The sequence below is a fragment of the Lepeophtheirus salmonis genome, chromosome 11 (assembly GCF_016086655.4).
Source record: "Lepeophtheirus salmonis chromosome 11, UVic_Lsal_1.4, whole genome shotgun sequence".
In the NCBI taxonomy this organism is placed as follows: domain Eukaryota; kingdom Metazoa; phylum Arthropoda; class Copepoda; order Siphonostomatoida; family Caligidae; genus Lepeophtheirus; species Lepeophtheirus salmonis.
In genome coordinates this window covers 20,842,374-20,867,159 of record NC_052141.2, presented here as the reverse complement: position 1 = coordinate 20,867,159, position 24,786 = coordinate 20,842,374, and the positions used below count along the sequence as shown (strand labels likewise).

Genomic DNA, 24,786 nt, shown 5'->3' with positions numbered 1-24,786 from the left:
AGGCTTGAGTAAAAAAATAGAAAGCCTTTCTTATATCTGCCGCTGAGAGTCTGTGTGTATGTACATTTTAACATCCTTTGAGTAAAGTTCTCTCTACCAGAAAAGAAAAAGGATAATTAATTAGGAATTCATTAAGATATCATAAGATACCAAGCTTTGAAAAATAATGATGATAATAATAATTACGAAACGCAACATTTCATATTTAATTATATCCAAGAATGACATGATTTAATAATAACGTCACGGGTCCAATGACTTGAGACGATAAAGTTTGGACTTTGTACTATATATTATTTTATTGTATGAAAAAAAATCATTAGCCAGACATGTCTCGGTACTGTATCACTTAATTATACTATATTATGCAAAACTGTGTTTGTCAAATTTCAAATCATTCCTTTAAAGAATTATAAACAATTGTAGATTCAGAAAAAAAAGACGCATTTATTTTCATTCTGTAGATGGACTCACATGAACTCTTCTTGTGAAATCTGCACTTCACTCCTATGCAATGATGAACACATAACTTTTTCAAAAGATGCTTAGACATAGATTTTTCCCTCCTCACACCTTCCTTCCTTCACTTACAAGACGATATTCCATCAACCATTGGAACGTAAATACAGTGCTTATGAGGTTTCTTTAGACATGATCAATCATGACTGAACTCAGTTTACGATTAGACTCGACACTTTGGCTAGTCCTTTATTACATGGTGTTTATTGGAGTGATTTCCTTTACTGATATCAAAGAGAATTTATTTATTTCTCGGATCGGCAACACGACTGAGAGCATATTCATCTAATAAAGCAGTAGAATGCTCGTATATAATCTTCTGATAGCCCTATATTCACTTCTATGTCCAACCAATTCAACTCAGCTCTACTCCAAATACTTTGATGATAATGTAATTGAAAGGTTGCCCCACTCTCATCTTAGAAGTCCATTCAATAATATACATATTCGTCGAACCACACGGCTTCTAAGGTAAAATTTATCTTCAAAATAATAATCATTTGATTCAAAAATATTATCAACCTATTCATTCTTTCCAAGAATATGCAAAAAATATCTTGATCCAGGAAGACTCCAGTCCTCTGGTATTCAATCCTTGGGAACCCAGAATAATAATATTTTCAAAATAGGAAGAGATGTTCAAATTTTGACATGCGTTCCAAAAGGAATCCTGGATGAGGAATGTAGTTTAACACTAAGGGATCTTCAGTCACGTACTTATATTTTCAAATAGTTTCCTGATGCCCATAAAAGGCGTACTTTTTTTTTTTTCAGATATCCCTAAATTGATCCTTGTGGTCCATCCCTTCCTTCGATTGGGAATCGTATATTTGACACATTTCGAAAAAATATGTCCATTTAATGAATTTATAAATATTGTACTCAAAAATCCAAGACATGTTTTGTCTTTGAATGAAAAGAAAGTTCATGCATTGTCAGGATCGTATCTCAAGGATTGCCAAGTTTGTGATCAAAGTAGGTCGTTCGATACATTTTTAAATATTTCCAAACTTTTTTGTCGCCTTTATTTTGTAGATTTAAACCCCGACATTATTTTAAAAATCGATGATCCCACGTTTGTTGAGAATCTAGAGAACTTTCAAGATGAATTTAATCTCAAGGATGAAGAAATGGATATGATTTGTACGGATGGTTTCCTTTCAAGGAGAGCTGAAATGGGTAAATTATTTAAGAATTTATCAAGGTTCGAAATGGATGAGTTATCAGAGTTTTATAGCCTTGATATGGAGCTCTTTGGATATGATCCAGCTCATTTTTATTCTTATATTTAGGAATGAGTGCTATTATACAAATATTGAATAAATGTTATACATTGCGTACTCTACAAGTCAAATATATTTGGCATGACTAATAATTCTAATCTGCAAACTCAAATATACATACAAACATAGGTCACTCATAGTTATATTGTTTATTAATAAACAAGTAGAATTACATAAAACTGAGTCGGTTTTTTTCATTTCTGTTTTAATGTGTCTTTGTCTTAACGAGTTAATAATACAAGTTGCATTGTGATTGAATATATCTAGCCTCTCTCCTATGCTCAAAACTGAACCCAACCTTAGCGAACTCTCTAGGGTATAGACTATCGATTAAAATATAAATCATGATCGTCGTGAATCCGTCTACCCTGGTTTTTAAAGGTGATTTCTTCAACCCTGGACGAGTCACGTCCGCTCTCACCCTATCATTCCCTCAAACATCTACATCAAAGGAGATCTTGTTCAAAATCCGAACCAATTATCATGAAGATGGACTGAGTGTGATTCCCTCGAAAGGGATTTTAAATCCCGTCTCTGTGACATCCCAACAGGTGATTTTCATCATGGAATTGAAGGGTAAGGAAGTGGATTTTGATGAACTAAGGGTTCAAATTGTGTACTACTCAAGTGGAGAGTCTCGACTCGGGGAGGGAAGTTTAGTGGAACTCTGGAGCCAGGTCCCAGGGAAGTCGGTTCAAAAAATCTTGTTGACATGTATCATGGACACTTCTTGCTCCATGCTTGATATTTTAGAGGATGATGGTATGAAAGGATACATTGGATTGATAGGGTTTCATCAATAAATGGTGTTTTTTTCTTCTTCTCCATTTTTCAGAGCCGACTCCGTCTGATAAGATTGGTAATTCAACATGCATTCCGGAAGATGAGGAGCTTATCCTTCCCCCCTCTTTGTCTGCGAATCAAACTTTTGTCAGGGATGGTTCGAGTATGGATAGTTATAGAGATGGAGTGATTTTTTTGAGTGGAATAATTTTCGTTTGGATCGTACCGTCCCTTATTTCAAGAGCATTTTACATAAGCTCCAATTATGTAATTTCCCTATTATTATAATCACAACTTCAAGTCGTTGAATGTATGTATATATTAACTATTTATCTATTTATTTCTCAAGATGTATTAAAATATAATTACTTAAATGTACATTGAGTATATGAGGGGGAGGTTGAATTTAAAAATACAACTACGAGGGTCGACAGTCTTCGTGAAAAGACTCCAGAGTTTTAAACTCTCTCCACGTGGGAGGACAATTGTTCTGTAGGTGAAGTCCACATTTTCTGCAATTCTCCGTAAAGAGTGTAACATAGCTGTGAAGATACGTCTGGAAAGAGATAATGTCATTAGATTTATTTAAAAAAATATTCAAGCACTACTCACCATGAAGGACTTGACAGACATCTCTGGGAAGACAGGAGATTGAAAATGAAGCATGGCAGCACTAGCATTTTCCGTGATTTTACGAAAAACTTGATATCTTGATGAAGACCAAACGTCCTTTCTGGATATCTCTTCAGTATGGGACTTAACAACCACCCATTCGATCATGAGACCCTTGAAGACAACAACGGATTTTAAAATTCTTTCCAAAGAAACTTCTACAATGGCATTTAGCTTGGAGCCATTAGGACGATACACATTAAAGCTCATGTCGCCATACATGCGATTAATCATGGAGATGAGATTATCCAGAGCACTATAAAAATAGAATTGAGTTTTTGTATAAAGTCAATTGTTTTTTTGCTTGCAAATTTACTGAGGAGGAACGGCGTGGCTCTGATTTTGGAGGCGCCTCCGACTCTTTGTCACCTTTCCGTATGAACGACTCAGGGGATTTTGTGTGAGAAGAGACGCAGCTTTTCCAGCATAGTCATGAGCCTTATCAAGCCACTTATAGCCAGCAACGAGATTGCTGTAAATAGGAACTGTTTCAGCAGCAGGATCTAGACTTAGGTATACACTCGGTCCGAGAAGAAGGGGATTGATAATGGGCTGTTGATTACTTAAGCTTCGTTCCAATTCCCTACATTAAGGCCATAAAATAAAGAATTAAAAATAAATTAAAATTCGTAAAAAAGATGAAAATAAAAACAACTTGATTTGGACTCCTATATCCTCCAATTTCAGTTTAAGAGTCGATAGAAATGCATTTTCCTCCCCTTCTGCTCCTTCGGAAGTGACTTTCCATAGCTCTGTACTCTTGGATCGAATATCCACCACAAGATCTAGACACTTTTGAAGGTTGTCCAAATCAGATATTTTAGAGAGAGCATTATTCCCTTTGTTGCTGGTTGTAGTGGCGACGAACACCATTCTGACCTTCGAATCTTTTATTAAACTACTTGATAATTATTTATTTCAGATACAACACAACTGTCAAGTACAAGAATAATCGAAGTATCAATCTATGTAGCCGGGATGAAAAATTCTGTTATTATTTATGTTTAAGGATTTTTGAATACGTACTAATACTATCTGGAGCAGCACAGGCTCTAATCACGCAACCTGTTGTGGTGAAAACATCAGTTTTGATAAAAAATCTGAACTTTGTACAATAATAAAACTATCCATTTATCGTAATTGTAATCTTAGATCAACATCATGGGATATTTTAAGCAACTCTTCCATTTTGGGAGAATATTTGAAATCCCTCAAAATTGTTTACAATTTAAAATCTGAAGTTGACACTTTCTTTTTGAAGGACTAATTCATCAGTGTAAATAATAACTTTAATCCGGTTTTTTTTCTTCGAAACAACCATTAGCATATATTATATACTTTGATTTTGAATTGTATACATTCAGTCAATCCATAATTTTGCTGAAGAACAATTTTTTGCGATTTCAAATATTATCCAAAATTGAAGGGTCGCTTAAAATACCACGTGATGTTGATTTAAAATTACAACTATTATAAACAAATATTATGGCATTATAATTGTACAAAGCTAGGATTAATAAAAGGGGGGACTGATCACTTATTTTCAACCACTTAAACCTCTCTACAGTTGAAGCCGAGACGATGGAATGGTAGTAGTATGTATATTACATTACTTAAGTTCCTATTGCAGGAACATTACTGTCATGACTTCTGTCCTGTTCAATGTTCCGCTTTCCATTCCATCATAAGAATAACACTATAAATTATTAAGTAGCATGAAATTCTCAGGCACAATGAACCAATATTCAACATCATATTATGCATTCCAGTAGAACAAATGAACACAATAATTCCAGAAAAAATGTGATGTTGTTTTTAAAAATATAGCTAGTAATGAAATAAAACACTAGTTAACATTCCACTAATACCTTATTTATTAAAAGAGGACAATTTGGCAGAGAACGTTTTTTTAGATTGATATATGTAGCTATTTTTTCCATTTACTAAATTTTTACTAGAAAAATTACAAAATTTAAAAGCAACTTGTGCGGCATTATCCATAAAATGATGTCTTTTATCACACTTTAATTCAGTAGGAATTATACATTCTCCACATTTTAATATGATGACAAATGTTTCCACAAATAGCCTTTTAGGACTTGAAGAACGCATTAAATCATATTTTACAATGGTTCTATAAAGAGAATGACTAAATGTTTCCCACAGCCTGCATATAGCAAGCAACTTCAATGAGTAACGTCACCCTTTCATTGGACTTGCTAATAATTTTAGCTGCTCAGAAATAAAATTCACTTTCTTCTGATCCTCCTCTTTTTCATATCCAAGACTGTTAAGAATCGTGATACAGTATTCTATTCTAGCCTGTAGAACATCTTTGGATGGAAGTGCTTTCACAAAAGCAAGCAAATTTCCGACTTGAGAAAGAGATAGAATTGTATTAGAAGGACAGATATGCTGAAATTATTATGAGCGACAATGGAATCATGATAACATAATTTAAAGGCGAGATCGTCGAAAATTTGAAGTGAATATTGAATTTGAGGGGGTAGTCCAGGAATAGCGTAAAAAAGTAAGTAGTCTATGCCTTGTATAAGATGGATTTTAGATGGCAAAGAAGACAAATCTAACTTATTTTTTTAGCTGACGTAATGAAGAAACTTTGTTTTCTTCAAAATAACTCATTTCCAATTCTTTTTGATGCTCCAAACTTCTTTTATATTTGGAAAATAATAATTGAATATTATATACGAGTCCTAATATGCCTTTGGAAGAATACACAGAAACAATAGAAATGAACTACTCGGACGGAGACATCAACTCCAAGAGTTCTTGAGTTATAAGTAACCCATTTCAGAAGACTTGAGAAATCAAAGAAACAAATAATTTGACCTCGAATCTGAAGTTGATTTTGTATTTCTCGGAGCTGGACGGGATTTTATTAATAGCGAAGGAATGTGTCCTCAAACACAGATGGAATAGTATGAGGCTTAAGGTAACGACGACGGAGAGTCGTTTCATCATTCCTATGAGGATTGGAATCAGTCCTCCACTCCTTATAGTCCTCTTATTTAAATGTTTGCAACATAATCTTGAATTTTTGTTCGCTTCCTAGTTTTTTATAGCACGAACACAACTATGAAAAATTCTTCATTTTTAAAGGGGAACCGGGGGAAAACAATATGATTATATTTGCCTCATTAGAATGCTTTGATCCACATCCCGGAGCATATGTTGTTTTAGTGACATAGAGACTAAATGTAGGGAAAATAGGTGCAGATGTCCCTCTCTCATCTTACGGCTCCATTTTTAGATCATCAAAGTAAGTGATCAGTCCCGTTTTATTAGTCACCGCGCAAAGCTTATATGAATATGAGTTACCAAGTGGAATTAAATTCATCGTACAAAATTACGTTTTCTACCAAAGAAGGTTGCGTGATTGGAGGTTGTACTCCTCCAGTATTATTTAACTTATAGGGAGTTTTGTTACTTATTTGTTTATATAAGTAGTTGGTATGGTTATTAAATAAAGTGAATAACGTCAGTGGAATGTAACTCAAAATATATTTTTATAAATTGCACACTTTGATACTCGATTTGCGAGTTTAATTTTATCAATGAAATAGTATATTTCAAATAGAATAATGCTTACAATTTATATAAGTAATATACCATACTAATTCAAGAAAAATAATATCAGTATAATATACTTTTTGGGGATTTTTAAAAATGAACGCTCATATACAAATGATGTATTCAGAGGAGTCTTGAAAATGTATTATGATATTTGATATTATATATAAATAATTATGTATAATATATTATAATGTCTTCATTAAATGAAGTGTGAATATTTATTTTCAATTTTTTTGATAAAATAAAAGCAATTATATAAAATTTGTCAGACTAAAACGTTGTGTTTTAAAACACATCAATGGTATATTAATAGTTAGTAGCTTTATAAACTATAGGTACATTTCTGTATACATACGTTCATTCATTTACAAATAGGATAATCACTCGGCAGTAGTAGCAAACTGTTTGCAATTTGATTTTATATTCAAAATTATACAAACAGAGATTAGAAGAAAGGGCTTGAGTCATGAGTGATCTAGGCATGGTTCTAAAGGAATGAAAATAGAAAGACACTAAAACATGTCCTGAGGATCTACATAGGGAGATGTATCAAGACTCAACGGATCATGAGTATCGCTCAAAATAGACTCTTCATTCATAAGAGTTTTAGTAGACCTATTATCGGAAAAATAGTAATTATATACATTGGGTGAGAAGAACTCTTTGGCGAGGCCATGTTCCACTGCGTAATGAACAACGATGGAATCTGTAGTTTGAGAACAAATGAAGCATCTTGAAGAATTGTTTGCCTCTGGGGAGAGAGATGCAATCTTCCCAGCAACTTCATCTCTTCGGTGACTTAGTAAATGTCTTCGAACATTAAATAGGCCTCGATAAGTCTCTGAGCAGAGAGGACACTTGAAATGAAGTTTATCATAGTAAGAAGGCTCTTTGTCCAGTGGAAGGGGGATTTGAGGAACAGAGGGGGTTGAGCTAGAAGGAATTGATGATGAAGATGAGGATCCCCTCCCAATATGTGCAAGATGGTAGCGAGGCATGGGAGGAGGGAGACGAATAGGGGCCAGATCCGAGTTGGTCCAATCCGCTTTGTTAAAGTATCGATGCGAGGAAAAGAACTTTCGATAAAGAGAAGGTTCTAAATAGTCTTTAATATAATGATGCTTGACACCGAAATGCCAGAGTGGAGACTTTGTGGTGACAGAGCAAATATGGCAGTGCACAACCCTGTTGGGGCCGAATGAGATCTTTTTAAGTATTTGTCTTTTGAAATGCACAGCGAGGTGGAGACGAACGCCTGAGAGGCCTTCGTACTTGTTGGGACAGAGCGGACACTGGTATCTTTCCGGCAATTGTATTTTGGTAGTTGTAACAGGGGATAATGAATTAGGCGTGAGATAGGGTTGTGGTTTGATTGGTGAGGGTAGAGGTGTCTCAGGGATGATGGGAAATCGAGCGGGTATTTTCTCAAGACCAACCATTTTCAATTGAAGGAGTTGAATGGTATCCACAAGAGATTCAAATCCAGAGTGGCTAACTGGTTCCTTGATTTTTCCTGAGTAGAGCAATCTATAGAAAATAGAAATAAATAGAGATACATTTAGGATCTCTTGACTAATATATAAACCTTAGGATGCAGAGTATGGATGGGAAGTGAATGTCCTCGTCAAGTAGAATAACTATTTTCCCATGAGAATTAACTGCTGGATCCGAGAGTATATTTTGAAAAAATGAAGAAAATGAGGCAAGAAGTGCTCTATGTGCCCATGCAATATCCCCAGAAGGACTACGAATTTCAACATCTGTGTGAGAGTCATGGATAGACCAAAGGAGTCCAGAAAAATCTTTTTTATTGTCTATTAAACAATTCTCCGACATGCTAAAAATACATACATTTGTAAATATATTAATTTGGGGATGTGGGTTAATTAAGGACTGACTAATTACCTGATTGATTGAAAGGAGACCCTGACTCATAAATAGTGATGTATTAGAAAAAACGAGACGGAATTCATTATTATTAATGTAATAGGCCTAAGCCAAGAAATGTATACATATTTGATAGTGTCTACTAACATAGATACCAATTTATATATTATTACATTGATCATATATATATATATGTATTTTATATGCAAAGCTAAGAGAGTTAACAGTGAGAATAGAGGGACAGAAATAGGCCTTTAAAAGGAGGACACTCAACCAGGGGAATTTTTATTTTGCAAAGTGCATTTGATGTATATGGATTAGAAGGAAGTACATTAGAGCAAGGTTATCCTGTCCTTTTAATTGTGTGTAAGCCGGAGTTGTAGTGAAAGGCAAGCAAAGTATGTAAGCTTGGATATTCTTCTTTTTAAGATTGTATGCTTCAGTTTTGCATGTATGAAGCGATTAAGAGCGAAGAGTCTATTCAAGTAAGCAACACTGAAATAAATATGGAACCTGCTTTTTTTTGTACATGACGGGAGTGCAAAATAATTACATCTTATTTTTTAATGTCGATATCGGTAGGGGGCTCTAAACAACCAAGATTTATAGCAATGAAATATACAAAATCCTTTTTCATTCATATTAAGAACTATAGGATCATGTCCAAATGGGCACAACAAATAAAAGGACTTAAACCTTACTAGTAACAGGAAATTAAGCCACTTTGCTTTTTATAATTAAAAAAATCCAGCCCCCTCCCAAAAAAAAAAAATAATAATAGTCCTGCGGACGCCCCTAAGTAAGGTTCAAGTATCCCTCTATTACCTAGTTCTATTATATATCCGACTCTAAAATGTATTCAAAATATTACTACATCGATACAATTTAATTTAAATAGAGTTAATGCAAAGTATCTTTTACAATGGAAATAATTAGATATTTTTCTCTAATGACTCAACTTTTTTGAATCAAAAAACAAAAATAATTGAACAAATCTAGCCATTTTAAGGGACTCTTATAAAATATTACTTTGATTTAATTCAAATATCCGTGTTCATCATTTGTATTAAGTTTTATATAATGCACATATCATGTATTTTTTTATTCTGAAAGCCATTTTATACAATTTAACAGAAGCCTAAAAAACATTTGGAATTTGAGCTTTTTACTATAATTTTTTTCGTCATTCGGGTAAATTATGCAGCAGACCAAAAAATTTAATCTTGGATTTTTTTTTCCAAAAATTTATTTTTTTTGTAAATAGCTATGGATTTTGGAATTTTTTTCCAAAAAAATAAATTTTTGTGACATAGCTATGAATTTTAATTTAAAAACTGTTATAATTTGATTTTTGCAAATTAATTCGAAAAAATTTAAAGATCTTTGAGTAGCTATGGTTTTTGAATATTTAATTTTTTGTGAATAGCTGTGGGTTTTTTTGGAAAAAATGTAATTTTTGTTAATAGCTGTGGATTTTGGAAAAAATATCTAAAAAAATTATTTTTTTGTAAAAAAATCTAAAAAACCCAAACCCTCCCCAAAATATAATACAGCGGATATTAAGAGGGTTTCTTGATGCTCATGGAAGCTGAGGCCGATAAATTTAACTTTCCCCCCACAACCCGTGGACTGGAGTGTAGTATAGCATATTAGAAGGGTTCTTTGGACCCTAGAATCGAGATGGGGGAAGAGTTTAAACTGTATTTTGGCCCAGCACTTCACCTGTACTACCTGAGAGCTGGGGTATATTTTGGTATATTAAGAGGGTTTCTTGATGCTCAGAGACTGCAAGTTCGTCTTCTGACCCAGAATTAAGCAACTTATTCCTTATCGCGTGAAAGAAGAATGCCTACATAATGTCGATATAATAAATACTCATACACGTAAAACCAAAATGAGAATGATTATTAAAATTCTATGGTCTATATTTTTGGTTTAATATTAAGTAGAAGTGTTCATAATTAATTTCTTAATGTCCCAAACAACACCGGACAAACCTACCCTAGTATATCTTTAATTTAACACAATCATTATAATAAAGGCTATGAATAAATATATGCACTTATTACACAATATGTATCCAAGTCAATTTCTACAATTTAGCGGGATTTTTCCACGAAAAATTTGATGAAATCGTAAATTAGCTCCATTTTATCTTCCTTATTAAAGACTATATTGTACATAATATATTTATTTCATTATACAAATTGGGTTAAATTAAAAATATATCGTACAAGTTCGATGTTATTGAAAGGATAATTGTTTAATTCAACTTTCTATTAAAAGAAATGGAATAGATTTGAAGTGTTAAATCTACAATTTAGAGCATTTACCATATTAATATTAATAATATGAGACATTTATTTTGCACTAGAGTCAAAATAAACGCACGCCAAAAATAGAAATCATCAATTCAGTTTTCCCGACTAGAACAGAAAAAAAAGAGGAGAAAACTAGAAAAGGAGGAGGTTTTTAATTAAAGGATGAGTAAGAATTAAGTAAACTATCTCAACGCAACCTCTCCTCCGTGATATCCCATCGTCGCCATCGAACGATCTTAGGTATCTGAGGATGGCTGCGACTCATCACTTGCTCACTCTTCAAAAGGAGCTCTTTGACCCACTCAAAGAGCGTGTTCTTTTCCTTGTGGAATGCGAAAATGCGGAGAAGAAGTCTTGCAGCCTCTGTTGCTTAAGTGACTCGGAAGAGAAGTCCAGATCACTAAATTTGAGCCTCTGTGAAGTCCGTAATACTAAAAAGAAACATTCCTGGCCACTTACGGAGCTATGTGTGTTAGATGCCATCTCCGTGGAGAGCAAGGAGTTTGTCCTGGGCTTTGATAAAACTTCTTTTGCGTATCAAGCGGATCAAATTGAGGAGAAGAACAACTTTCTTCGGAATTTGATCAATCTCTCCTCTCAGCACTTGGGAAACTTTGCAATCAAAAACTATCCGCATCAGCCTGTCTCGACCAAGAGCCTCAAGGTGTTGTTGCTATATCAAATCTATTTCATTTGACTTTTCTTTCTTTTCTCTCCGTAGCCGGATGGCCTTTCCAAAAATAATGGTGAGAATGGGGATGGTGGGGAAGATGTCTATAAGGCAATGACAGGCAAGGAAATATCGGATCTCATGAGTCTAATGAGTAAATGTGAGCATGCAGTTACGAATGCAGACGTTTTTATCGAGGATTTAAATCGTGAATTAAACGTTCTTGACTCTGCCAATGTGTATTCCATCATGGCCAATCAAGAGAATATGGATAATCTAATGAACTTGATTGATGTCTCAATCAAAGAGACTGAATATTTAGAAGCCAAATTAAATCAGTATGATGATCAATTAGAACACATTAGAGATTCCATGGATAAAATGGAAGGGAAAACAGTTTCCATAGAGACTGTAAACACAAATAACAAAAAGCTTCTCAAGTCTCTCGAAGAAATCATTGAGCCATTGGATTTGCCTTATCAATATCAACATATCCTTACGGAGTCGGATTTTACTACTCCGGGTAACATTAAACTCTGCATTGAGGCAGCTCATGCACTTAAAGTTGCATTGGATGAGTCCTCAAAGGATCCCAATTATTATAAACTCAAAGCTGTGACAGATCAAAGCAAAAGATGCATCAAACTTCGTGATCGATTTTCCAAGTCCATTTGTCGTCACTTAAATAATTTATTCATTCATTTGGGTAATGAGACAGGAGGGGACTTGGAAGGGGCATCTGGACAACTCAAATTGACTATTAGGAGGTGTATTCACAAGGATTTGATCAAATACTCCGAGTTGGTTCATTGGCTTGAAGAAATGGATCATAAAATTTTTATCCATCTTCAAACAACTTACAGATCATCTCTCTCTAAGCTCTATGAGAAGGATTTAAAGCGCTTCCTCGACTTGGCACGCATTAGGATCAGTGGTGGAAGAGCTAATGTGTCCATTGGATCAACAACAGATATCAATGCAGCATTAGGAAAGGATAATTCTAAGGCTGGTGGGAGTATTAAAAAGGGTCTCTTGGGTACAGCGGAAACGGACTCCATTAGCTCAGAGTACTCTTTATCAGAAAGAGAACGTTTTGATGATGTACTCGAAACAATGCTTCAGGAATTGGAAACCATTTGTCAGGACGAACAGAATTTCAGTATTCAATTCTTTAAAATGAATAAAATTTCATCGGGAGGCAAGGACAAAAAGGCTACTGAGGAAGCAAGGAGAATGATGTCAGAGATTTTTCCCGTCTTGGAGGGCGATTTACTAGCCTTTATATCCTACTATGAGAGAACAGATAATTTTTTCACCATGCAAGCATTGGTTCGTATGGGCAAGCACGTCCTTAGTGCAGAAGACAAGGGCTCCTTCCTAGCAATATCTTTGGGGTCTGTTCTTATTCAAGTGAAAAGGAACTTTGATAAATTCATGAATTCCCATCTCACCTCAATCCGGGACTCCCGATCACCCAAGAAATCTAAATGCGGTATTTTGCCCTTCATCACGAATTTTGAAGGGTTTGTTGTAACTGCTGAATCCGTGTTCAAAACGACAGAAAGACGTTCTGATCTCGATAAATGGTATGGAACCCTACTAAACGAAATGATGAATTCTATTGTGAGATTGAGTTTTGAGCACTCTAAAACCCCGTCCGATGTAGTTCAAATGGAAAATTTTCATCGACTTCAGGCTCTTCTATCCTCCCTCAAAATCCCATCATTAGAACAATTAAAAAAAGACGCAAAATCCAAATACAACGAAGCTCTAACCAATTATGTGACTCGTTATTTTGGGCGTCCCTTAGAAAAACTGAATGCTTTTGTGGATGGAATACAATCCTTACTCTCTGCTGGAGTTAAAGAAACGGAAATAGGTTATCAGCTTGCATATAATAAACAAGTCCTCCGTAAAGTCATAGCTCACTATCCGGCCAAAGACGTGAAAAAAGGACTCGAGAACCTTTACAAAAAAGTAGAGCGTCATCTCTCAGAGGAAAGCAATCTTCTTCAAGTGGTCTGGAGAGCCATGCAAAACGAATTCATCACGCAATACAAGTGTATTGAAGATCTAATAACAAAATGCTATCCGGGCTCTCAAATCACGCTTGACTTTAACATAGATGATTTGTTGAATTTCTTTTCGGATATTGCACGATCACACTGAGTGGAAGAATATGTACAAATTGAGAATTCCTCCGCTCAACAATCATTATTATTAATATGTCTACTTATTATTTAAAGGATGATGCTCATCCGAAGATAATTACTGTTATAATTTTGTTGATTTTACGATATAAAACTATATACCACACTTGTTACAGCTATCTATTCCTCCCCATTGCAATTTTTTTAAATATTTTAAATACATATATATATAAACGTCATAAAAATAATTAATTAAGAGTATTATGATTTCGAAGAATATATAAATATATATATTTTTAAAAATATATGAATAACGATTACTTTGTTCCTAAATGATTTCACAAATTCATGAGCAATAATTAATTAAAACATAATAAAAATCATTATCAACACCATAATGATATAAAAATATAGAATTAATAATAATAATTATACAAAATAAAATATAGTTCCTTTTTTTTTTTTTTTTTTTTTTTTTTTTGAAATAATGGTAACACTAATTTAATTGTGCCTGACTCCCTCTCCATGGAAGAGTGTTTCCGTAGTTTCCTAGGGTTCCATACAAATCATTATTTCCATTCGGGGAGTAAGAGGAGGATGAGGTCTGGAAATTTAGAAAGATTTAGTTATAAAACGTGTTGAAATGACTTCTATAAGGAGTGAGTTTTCCTAACCTGAACAAACCTCGACAATTCTTCCTGAGTATCAAAAATCATGACCACAAAAGGAGACCCGGGAACACTTTTTCCACTCCATCGCACATCTATTCTATAATCTCCTGGCTCAGTGGGTTCATATTTGCACAAAATTGTCCGATCTTTTTGAGACTCTCTCTGCATTTCCACTCGAAATGCACCTAAAGGAAAAGGGTGTATTGTGTAATCTAATGACTTTTTATTTAAAATAGGAATTAAATCAGAATCCCTCTCATACCTTTGGGTCCTTTCATCCGAACACTTAATTGACCAGCTCCAGCTCCGCGTGTATCACAAATAAAACGAGACTGGTACATCGCAAGCACACCGTGTTCAATACCGGGTCCATACACTCGAACTTTTGAGGGGTCAGGTGCACCAGATACTCTCAGATTAAACGGAGAGCCCGGTACATTCTTACCACCATATTTAATCGATAAATTATGCTTTCCAGACTCCTATGAGGAATACAAACGTAGAAAATAGGACATAAAAATAAATTATCCATTATTTTACTTGGGGTTTGATGTTTAGGGAAAATGTTCCGTCTTGATGATCCTTTAGTTCACAGTAAGCAGTTTTCCCATGAGGTCCAATACAATGTAGTGTCAGTTCTCCAGGACCTGCTTGTCTGGTATCAATAAAGCTTCGAATGTCTTTCCCCAAAGTTCCCATTCGTAACCCTTCTCCAGCACATAAGACCTGATTACAAAAACATAAATAATAATTTGAGTATAATATGGTTCACGATTTTCTACCTTGGACTCTTTTCCAGAGGACTCTGCCACAAGTTTTAAGGGGCAGCCCTTCACTTGTTTTCCTGACCAATGTACATTCAAAAGATAGGTTCCAGGGAGTGTAGGAGTATACTCAGCCTGCCAAACATTATTTCCGAGAGGCTTCAAAACTACTCCAATATCTGATTTAGATCCAGTCATTTGTACTTCGGGTTTTCCTGAATCATTTGCTGTGGATCCATCAATGATAAAAGTATTAGGCACATCACAAAATGCAGATGCCAGTCCCTTCCCTGTAAGTCGAACTTTTCCACTTCCAGGATGAGCGCCTACACCAACACCGACACTAGCACTACTGGCAACCGATGATGATGCTGACGATGAGGAGGCTGTAGCAATAATCGCTTCAGATGTGTTGGCACTCTGGTTTTGAGTGGAAAAAACCGTTCTCTATAGTATTTTTATAATCAACGCGTCCAATAATGGGTATATTTCGAATGGGGTAGCCATTCCACTTAATATCAATGGTATGTTCACTATCGTCATAAGGAGTGAAAATAACATGAGATCTAAAAAAAGACAATATTAAAAGTCATTATATACCCAATATTAAATCGAATCCTCTTGTTTAAATAAGTACTTACTTATGACCTTCAGTCTCAATTCTAGAGTCAAGTCTCCTGTGTGAAGACTTAATCTCTGATTCTAACTCTCCTGGTCCTGCTTTTCGAGTATCAAATGTAAGGATTTTCTCAACATTTTGAGTCAATTCCATGAATCCATCATAGTCCAAATGGGAATTCCAACCATTCGAGGGTATAAGCGAGGTCACATCGCATATTTTGGGTCTGTAAGTTGGTATTCTAGATATTGTTTCAGATCCATTGAAAATTATCTGAATACTGAATTCTCCTACTTCCATTGGAATAAACTTGACCACTAATAATCCATTAGAATCTTTTTCAATGGTAGTTTTTGCGTTCGTGTTTGGACCAGAAATATAAATACTTGGATCTGGACTCCCCGGTGGGAATCCACTTGTATCGATTTGAAAGGAGACCACTTCATTCACAAGTCCACTGTAAAGACCTCTACCAAATATCTTAGGCATATAATTAGCTTGACCCATGCCATAAGTTGGAGTCTCTTGAACAGCGAAGTTTAGAGGAGATCCAGGGACTTCTTCTCCGCCGTATTTGATTAAAAATTTGTACCTTCCAGCCACTTCAGGTATGAATTCAACTAAATCACCAGTTTTATCACCAGCAAGTCCCTTAACTTCAATCGGTAAATCTCCACCAAGAGGTGAAGTCACCACAACTTCCAATTCAGCAAATCCAGCATGGCGCCTTTGAACATGAAATCGAATTGCCTCACCAGCAATATTCTCTCCATCCTTGATATTTGTTAATTCTACTTTAGAAGGATCATAGCTTTGACAGTTAAACGGAGAGCCAATAATGGGTTTACGATTGTGAAGAACCTCAATTTTGTAGACCCCAGCTGTTGTTGCAATAAATTCGGGCATAAGATTTCCATCTTTTTGAATATAACAACGAACTGGAATGGCCTCATTGGGAGGTATTACGTCTGGCGGACCAGTCACAGTGATATCAAATTCTTTACTCGAGTGCCCAAGAGATTCAATCGTAAATGTTGAAGGTTTTCCGTTAACTCTGGCTTGATATAATCCAAGGCCAGATGCAGTGACGACCTTTCCAAAATTTGGATTCTTCACCTTAACTTCAAGAGGACCTGATGTGATGGGATATCCATTGTATTTAATGTCCAATTTATGGGATATAGCCATTTGAGGATAATAGAGAATTTCATATCTTCCATCCGCCAAATCTCGAATTGAATGTCTTACTTCTTGTCCAGCCGCTCTAATAATGACCGATAAAGCTCCTCTTCCAGCAGCAGAAGTATCTACATTCACCTTACTTTCTTCTCCAAGGATTGCTGTACCAACTTTAGTGACACGAATCCTCTTGGGATCAAATACATCGACTCTATGAGGATTACCCACAGTTCTAAAATTATCATCCAACATTCTAATTACATGAGTTCCAACAACTTCAGCCTTATACGTGACCCGTAATAGTCCCGTTTGTAATTCTGTCACTCTCTCAGGTAAAACATCATTTCTTGGATCAACAATGCGCACAGTTACATTTTCCTGATACATTTTACAATCCACGGTGAAAACAGCGTTTGTTCCCACAGAAGCAACCTTTAATCCATCTCCTCGAAGAACTAAATCAGAGAAAGAGTCTGTGAGAACACCTGAAGCCGATGAGTATGGATCCGCATTTTCCACAAAACACTCGAATGGGTTATTCGGAATGGATTCCTCATTAAAACTTATATTTACAAAATGCGACAAAGCTTCTAGCGGAACAAAAGTGACATCATAGAGACCTCGACTTCTTCCCTGAACCTCAGCTCTTACAGTTGAATTGTCTGTGGAAACGACCAATTCAAGGGTTCCTTCTCCAGCCTGACTTGCATCCACAGTAAACGTTATCGGTTTTCCCACAATGTTCTTTCGGGAGAGTCCAGCCACAACCACCTTACTTACATCATAGACATTACATGTAAAAGGTGAATCATTTACTTCTCGATCATTAATTAGAACTCTGATATTGTGAGGACCCACTTCTGTAGGGTGATATGTAGCCAAAATCTTGGAGTTACCACTCACTTTCACAGGAAGTGAAACATTACTAGGAGATTGCACAAAAACTGCACATTCCGATTCATCAAATCCACCTCCGTCTATAGTAAATTCAGCAGGGAAGTTGGTTGGACACATTTTAAGTCCAGATCCACTAAGGGATAAATTACTTTCGTCTCGTATCTTGCATTCAAAGGGGGAATTAGGCACAGACTCATCATTAAATTTGACACTTAGTATATGCGTCTTGGCTTCAACAGGATTGAACTTAACTTGAAACTTTGCATTTCCCTCTGAATTGACGAAATTAGGCACATTCTTTCCATTAACAGATACGATTATCTCAAGATTTCCTGCACCGGCCTGGGAGGCATCGATCGAAAAGAAAACAAGTTTTCCAATTACCCCTGAAGTTATATTGGAGACCTCTACTTTAGAAGCATCATAGGCCTTGACTGTAAATGGGGATCCTTGGACATGAAGATCCGCCATCTTTACATCAACTTGATGGTCTCCCACTGTGGTGGGAGTATAGTCTACGGCAAAATGTCCCTCAGCAAGGAATCTATAATGATAAGTAAAATATGATGGATTAATATACTTGAATGTGTGTATTTGAGAATGTTCTAACCTAATACTATTGAGAACACTTTTTCTATATGGAGATAAGATTTTAACTTCTGGATCGCCAACATCTGGAGGTCCATCGATGAAGAAAGTAGCCTGACGATGGACGGGAACTTTTTCTAGGCCATCTCCTGACATGTTTACCTTAGCTGCATCCACAACCAAGCATTTAAAAGGACTTCCCGGAACATTTTCGGAATTAAATTTAAGTTCAACAATGTGAGGTTTAGCCTCTTTTGGAATGAATGAAATGGCATAGGTATGATTACCTTGAGCTTGTGCACTAGTAGGAACTTGCCCGTTATTAACTATAAAAAATGTAATTATACATAGAAGATTAAATAACAATACCGTATGTTGAGGAAAATAAAATACCTGTTACTTCAAGATTTCCGGGTCCTGCCTGAGATGTCTCCACTAAAAACGTGACAGGCTTTCCCACAATCCCTTTTTGACACTCTCTAACTTGTATTGCGTTTACGTTATAGACTTTACAAGCAAATGGAGATCCAGGTACAGGCTCCGAGTTAAATGTTACATAAATACGATGTTCTCCAGCAATCCGCGGACAGAATTCCGCCCGGAAGCTACCACCCCCACGATCTTGAACCAGAGCAGGAACATGATCCCCAGTAGGAGACTCAATAATGATTTCAATGTCCTCCACCGAGCCATTAACATTTGATAGTGTGAAGAATGAGGATTTTCCAACCGCAGTAGCGGCAATGGCAGCACCAGAGACTTCGATGTGATTGGGATCCGTGTGGATTTTAGCTGTAAAGGGTGCTCCAGGTACTAAGTCTTTATTAAAAGTAATATTGATAACATGATCCACGGCTTCTAGAGGGACAAAACTGACTGCAAAGCGTGCTGATCCTTGAGGATGGACTTGCGTTGGTATATTTCTTCCCCGCGCAGAGATGGTTATTTCTAAATTTCCTTCGCCGGCTTTAGAGGCATCCACTGTGAACTCTAGGTTTTCTCCGATTGTGCCCCAGGGGATGGGTGAAACAAGTACATTGGAAGAGTCATATGCCTTGGCTGTGGATTTTAAAAGAGACATTCATTAATTACAATTAATATTAATTATTAACAACAACAACACTTGCAAATGGGCGAAAAGAAAATGAAGGTGTAAGTATAGTCAGATAATGTCCATATTAGGCTTGTATATATTTTGTACACATACACTTATGTACTTCTCAAGGTTAATCCTTATCATGAGCAGGTAGATTTTTTTAAATCAAATACTATACATATATATATATGTAACTATATTGTACACTAACCTAGGCTAATATCATAAATAAATCTACCTTTAAATGGAGTTCCTCCCATGGGCTTGTTATGATACTCCACATTGATATTATAGGTCCCTACTTCATCAGGAACAAACTCAGCAGTGAATCCAGACTTGACATTCCCAGTCACTCGAACAGGGATATCAGACTTGGGGCCTACAACAGAGACGGCCAACTCTATATTCGCAGTTTTATCTACATGGATTTGAAAATTGGCCTTTTTGTGAATCGGCATAAGCTCCAAATGATTTAAGGCCACCAAGATTTTGCCTGTTAAACAAAAAAATACAATTAGTGCATATATATTATGAGAGTTTATACAAAAATATAGGTATATGTTTGAACCTATAAGGAGTGTCCAGAAAATCTGTATTTCTCTACAGATTTCTTCATAAAATGAAGAAGAAAATAAATATATATAGTTTTCTATTAGAAGAAACTTTCATTTATTTAATAATATTTTAAAATGGAATTTCTAAATACATAACATAACATAATCATTCTTAACATGAATAAACAATGAAATGTGAATCATTCCATATTTTTAGCTAGACGATTATTTCTTGTAGTATTCTTAATTGTATCCACTTTGTTTTTTGTCTTAAAGAGTATTTTTGTTTCTTTCCTTAATAATATTCATAATCAAAATCTTTTTAAAATATACGACTCACGAAATCAATTTTTAAATAAAAATAATAATAAACTTAAAGGCAAGTAACCTTGCTTCATAAGCATTTCCTCAAGGTGTCAAAAGCCTTTAAATAATACTATACAACAAATAGTCTCACATATATATGTGGTGAGTCAACATAAAAACTACCATGAACAAATATCAAGAAAAGGGGGAAATCCCAAAGGTATTTTTTACCTCATATATATATATGTGGAACCCCATATTTCATAGACATATTTTGACTGAATTATAGGCATATTATTTAAATTACTGGGATGGTTTAAGATACCTAAGAATGTTAGCTATAGCTTAGAACCTTCATTGTATTTAATAGACTTATATTGGTCCCGATATTCCTTTTTCCAAATATAATCTATCAATTTCTCATTCTTTTCTTGTTACCCTCAATTTTGGTTACTTTAAGTGCAATTTGTGACGCACCCAAAGAGTTTATAAAAAGAATTTGTTGATAGAAATGAAGGATAATTTGTATCAGAATAAAAATGTACTCTACTCAATTTTAAGAAAATCATTCTAGCTTGTGTTTGTGTGACGGGCCGCATCTCCCTATAGCTATGTACAAAATATAATAATGATTTCGTATAAAACACGTTTCCCATCTTCTTTTAACTATGATTATTATTAATACAAATCCATCTCTATTATTTAATAATATGTGATATCCACTCTAGTGGATCTAACTAAAATAATTTCCTTTGAATAAACGTAAGACAAACAACAAACGTCTTCGAGGAACCGTGAAATTCCTAAAACGATCATAAAAAATGTACCTTGACTTATAAGTTTTTTTGATACTTTGTACAAGAATCTCAAATTATATATAATTTTATTTCAAATGCAGCTTTAAACACCATTTTGGCTTCTTCTTTTTTCAATCTTCCTTTTTGGCAAATTAACATAAAATAATCAGAAATTATTCCTATTCAAAATTTTTAAGTATTCCTCCAATAATTTATGAAATAATATAATGAAAATATCATAAAAAAGAAGTTCAGGGCGACGACAAATATCTTCTTCTCATTAAAAATGTACTATGTTAATGTTAATATATATGTATAACAATTAAGTGTCTTTCTTTACTGAAAGTGAAGGAGTTAAAAAAACACATTATACATCTGACGCATCAGGGAGAATCCCACAATACGGTACTTTTGAAACTATGTACTCCTATTCATTTGATTACTACTACTACTAAGGTAGATTTATCATCAAAATATTATAATATTTGTATGTATGTAGGCGTAACGATACATCACTAATTCTTAGTCCCCCCCTAGAGCCTTTTTATTTCGTCTTCTTTCCTTTTTCTTGAAAGAAGAAAAAAAATCACATAGGAATATAAAATATTATGTATTAAACTAAGCAAGAAACATGTTCCACGTTCTTTAATAATAAGAGGAAGGCTTGTTGTTATCAAGGACGGGCCTCCATATGTACAAATGTAGTACGTTAGCATAAAAACAGTCTTGAAGAAAAATCTAGAAAACTAGAAAATCCCAACTTATCCCAACATATATTGTATACAAGTTGCGATTTATTCGTGAAAAATGCACTATTTAACTACAACGTTGGCCATGCTAATTACAAAGACTAAATTGATACTATCATTTCGTTTCAATCTATTAAATTTACAGGGTTGTTATGTACTTATGAGTAATATTATAACTGAATGCATTTGAACCTTATAATGTACCACTGAATACTCAGCAAATTTTAGCAATTTGTATAAAAACAGTCAAAAATGATATCATTAATATATTCATCATACAATGAACATTCAACGTTTGCATTATCTTCATCCCAAGTACCGCGAATCCTTCATTTAAAATAAGTCATCTCATTTTGATGTTATGCACCACATCCCAATTTTTCATAGACATTTTGAGTCACTTATAGGCTCATTATTCAAATTACTGGGATGATTCAAGATATCCAAGAATTTTAGCTATAGTTGTAAACCCATATTTGATTTAAGATACGTATATTCTCCCCGCTATGCCCCCTTTTCGAATAAAATCCATCTATTTATTATTCTTTAATTGTGACGATCAATTTTGCCTACTTTCATTGCAGTTTGTGAGTCACCCAAAGAGCTTATAAAAAGTATTTTTTTGATAGAAATAATAGAAAATTCGTCTAAGAATACAAATGTACACCCCACCCTCAATTTTGAAAAATCATTTTTGCTTGCTTTTGTGTATTGCAGTACATAGGAATGTGTGCTTAGCTGCAAAAATGGGATTCGTAAGGAGTAGAATTTAATTAGATGAATTTGCAAATTCATTTCAAGACATCATCATCTTTAAAGAAAATAAAATAAAAACCGGTTATATCTGCCATTGAATGAAAGCAGTACTATTTTTTATTTGTGAAAATATGTTTATTATATAGAGATGAAATAAGTATCAGGTATTATTAAATATGGGATGGATATCCATCCATCCAGTGCGACTGAGTGAGTTAAATCTCCTTCTCTGCATTCCTTAAATTCCTGAATGAATGTGCATGAATAAAAATAGCAAATCAACTATTAGAAAAGGCTAATTTATCCTTGAGATGAGAAAATGATAGTCGCGGTATCATGATCATCACTCGCTCCGCAACGACATTTCCTTTTGCACAACTCTCTTCGAGATATGAATATAAATGTTTCAATGACAAGGAAATTCATGTATATATATGGATGTCGTTAATAAACATGCAAAATTCTGTGGATAAAATATGAATCCATTCGTGTCTCAAAAGATAATTAAAAAAGTAGCAACTGTCGTGAAGGTCCTAAATATTAATTAAGATTCATCCACAGCAGATGGACGAGAAGATAACCCCAAAAATATATTAAATAACTTATTAGAATAACAGTCTTACTTGTATCCGTGATGTGGCAAATAAAGGGACAGCCCTTAACAGGCTCGGAATTAAATTTGATGTCAATGGTATGAGATTTAGCCACTTCGGGTGTAAAATGTACAAGACAACGCCCTCCTCCAAGGACTTGTACATTATTAGGAACCTCACCATCATTAATGGAGATTTCCAACTGTCCCTCACCCGCTTGGGAAGCATCTACACGGAACTGACAAGGTGTTCCTACAGAGCCTTTATTCACATCCGTCACACGAATTAAACCTGCATCATACACCTTAAAATAGAGGGGAGAGTCTTGGATCTTTGTTCCTGCAACATAGACATCCATAATATAACTCCCCACTTCACGTGGTTCGAACTCCACACGGAAGAGGCCATCTATCTCTTCAATCCTGGAAGAGAAGAGTTACACATGTATAAGTAAGTAATATTTGCTAACCGCCTAGTGAAACATTACTTGTAAGTGATAGGAACTTTTGAGGGACTAAGGATGTTGATTTGGATATCCTCACGATGGAATCCTATTGCAGATATTTCGCAGGAAGCGACACTCTCTGCGGCAATGTGTCGGATCACATCTCCAATCACAGTTGCTTTAGTTAAACTAGAATTATTTGTTGGATCCTTCATGGTAGAGCTTTATTAGGGACGTTGATTGAATACATTAAGTAATGATTAAATATATAATGATGTAATTATTATTGAAGAACACGACATGCAGTAGTAAAACTTTTTCAATCACTTTTGGACAAAAAAAAACCCTTCTTTAGTCACAGCACCACATCCTAAAGGTTGATGAGAAAGAAAAAAACTGACTTTAATATCATTAAATCGGGCGAAGAACACACTATGTCGGTACTACTATAAATTGAAGAGAGAATCAATGCACTGCTACCTGTCACCTGAGCCTTCTCTCTCTATTTCTCCTTTGCATTTCGCTCTCTCCAGGTAAAAGTCTACACATAATGTGTGTACGTCGAATATTAGAACTAGCATGGATACTACTACTAGGAAGAATATTGATGATTAAACTAAGCAATGAACACAGAAGGAAGCTAAATAAGACCCCTTGTCGTATGTACGTAACTCTCATATTTTTAAATAGACAACCATAGCTGATAGACTGATTCTTTTCCTCTTTTTCCTACAGCTTCCAACTCAGGGGCGTCCACAGGGAGTGGGTTGGAGGGCCCGTAGCTCCCACCCACACACCCCAAATCAAGAAATTTTTACATTTTGCTAGAAAATTTTAAATTATTTATTTATTTAAATTTAATTTAGTTCCTCAAAACCCGTTTTCCAAAAAAT

At 34.9% G+C, this 24,786-nt stretch overlaps 6 protein-coding genes across 7 annotated transcripts; 2 read left to right on the top strand and 4 right to left on the bottom strand.

The window, feature by feature from the left end:
- Positions 1–8: 8 nt before the first annotated feature.
- Positions 9–1,985, top strand: LOC121125875 (uncharacterized). The gene is made up of 4 exons (XM_040721128.2): positions 9–990; positions 1,060–1,232; positions 1,294–1,494; positions 1,555–1,985. The coding sequence occupies exons 1-4, from the start codon at positions 821–823 to the stop codon at positions 1,809–1,811; spliced, it is 801 nt and encodes a 266-aa protein (XP_040577062.1). The 5' UTR covers positions 9–820; the 3' UTR covers positions 1,812–1,985.
- Sec3 (exocyst complex component Sec3) lies at positions 1,941–14,199 on the top strand. Its single transcript, XM_040721122.2, has 4 exons — positions 1,941–2,564; positions 2,638–2,895; positions 11,113–11,723; positions 11,781–14,199. The coding sequence occupies exons 3-4, from the start codon at positions 11,310–11,312 to the stop codon at positions 13,896–13,898; spliced, it is 2,532 nt and encodes an 843-aa protein (XP_040577056.1). The 5' UTR covers positions 1,941–2,564; positions 2,638–2,895; positions 11,113–11,309; the 3' UTR covers positions 13,899–14,199.
- Positions 2,895–4,381, bottom strand: MED27 (mediator complex subunit 27). 2 transcript variants are annotated; one of them, XM_071891737.1, is made up of 5 exons: positions 4,284–4,381; positions 3,913–4,222; positions 3,574–3,840; positions 3,198–3,513; positions 2,895–3,141 (listed from the first exon to the last, which is right to left on the bottom strand). In XM_071891737.1, exons 2-5 carry the CDS (start codon positions 4,128–4,130, stop codon positions 3,004–3,006), a joined length of 939 nt encoding a protein of 312 aa, XP_071747838.1. In that variant the 5' UTR covers positions 4,131–4,222; positions 4,284–4,381; the 3' UTR covers positions 2,895–3,003. The 2 variants fall into 2 exon arrangements, with proteins under 2 accessions (XP_071747838.1, XP_040577061.1); XM_040721127.2 differs by lacking the exon at positions 4,284–4,381 and having other exon boundaries at positions 3,913–4,236.
- On the bottom strand, positions 7,040–8,937 carry LOC121125873 (uncharacterized). Its single transcript, XM_040721126.2, has 3 exons — positions 8,757–8,937; positions 8,437–8,688; positions 7,040–8,378 (listed from the first exon to the last, which is right to left on the bottom strand). The coding sequence occupies exons 2-3, from the start codon at positions 8,685–8,687 to the stop codon at positions 7,364–7,366; spliced, it is 1,266 nt and encodes a 421-aa protein (XP_040577060.1). The 5' UTR covers position 8,688; positions 8,757–8,937; the 3' UTR covers positions 7,040–7,363.
- On the bottom strand, positions 14,147–24,486 carry jbug (filamin-type immunoglobulin domains fbug). Its single transcript, XM_040721121.2, has 11 exons — positions 23,936–24,486; positions 23,479–23,870; positions 19,932–20,186; positions 18,991–19,656; positions 18,620–18,923; positions 15,956–18,553; positions 15,333–15,880; positions 15,091–15,276; positions 14,813–15,032; positions 14,554–14,735; positions 14,147–14,483 (listed from the first exon to the last, which is right to left on the bottom strand). Exons 1-7 carry the CDS (start codon positions 24,106–24,108, stop codon positions 15,718–15,720), a joined length of 4,551 nt encoding a protein of 1,516 aa, XP_040577055.1. The 5' UTR covers positions 24,109–24,486; the 3' UTR covers positions 14,147–14,483; positions 14,554–14,735; positions 14,813–15,032; positions 15,091–15,276; positions 15,333–15,717.
- Positions 14,376–15,512, bottom strand: LOC139906620 (filamin-A-like). Its single transcript, XM_071891791.1, has 5 exons — positions 15,333–15,512; positions 15,091–15,276; positions 14,813–15,032; positions 14,554–14,735; positions 14,376–14,483 (listed from the first exon to the last, which is right to left on the bottom strand). Exons 1-5 carry the CDS (start codon positions 15,510–15,512, stop codon positions 14,376–14,378), a joined length of 876 nt encoding a protein of 291 aa, XP_071747892.1.
- Positions 24,487–24,786: the final 300 nt, after the last annotated feature.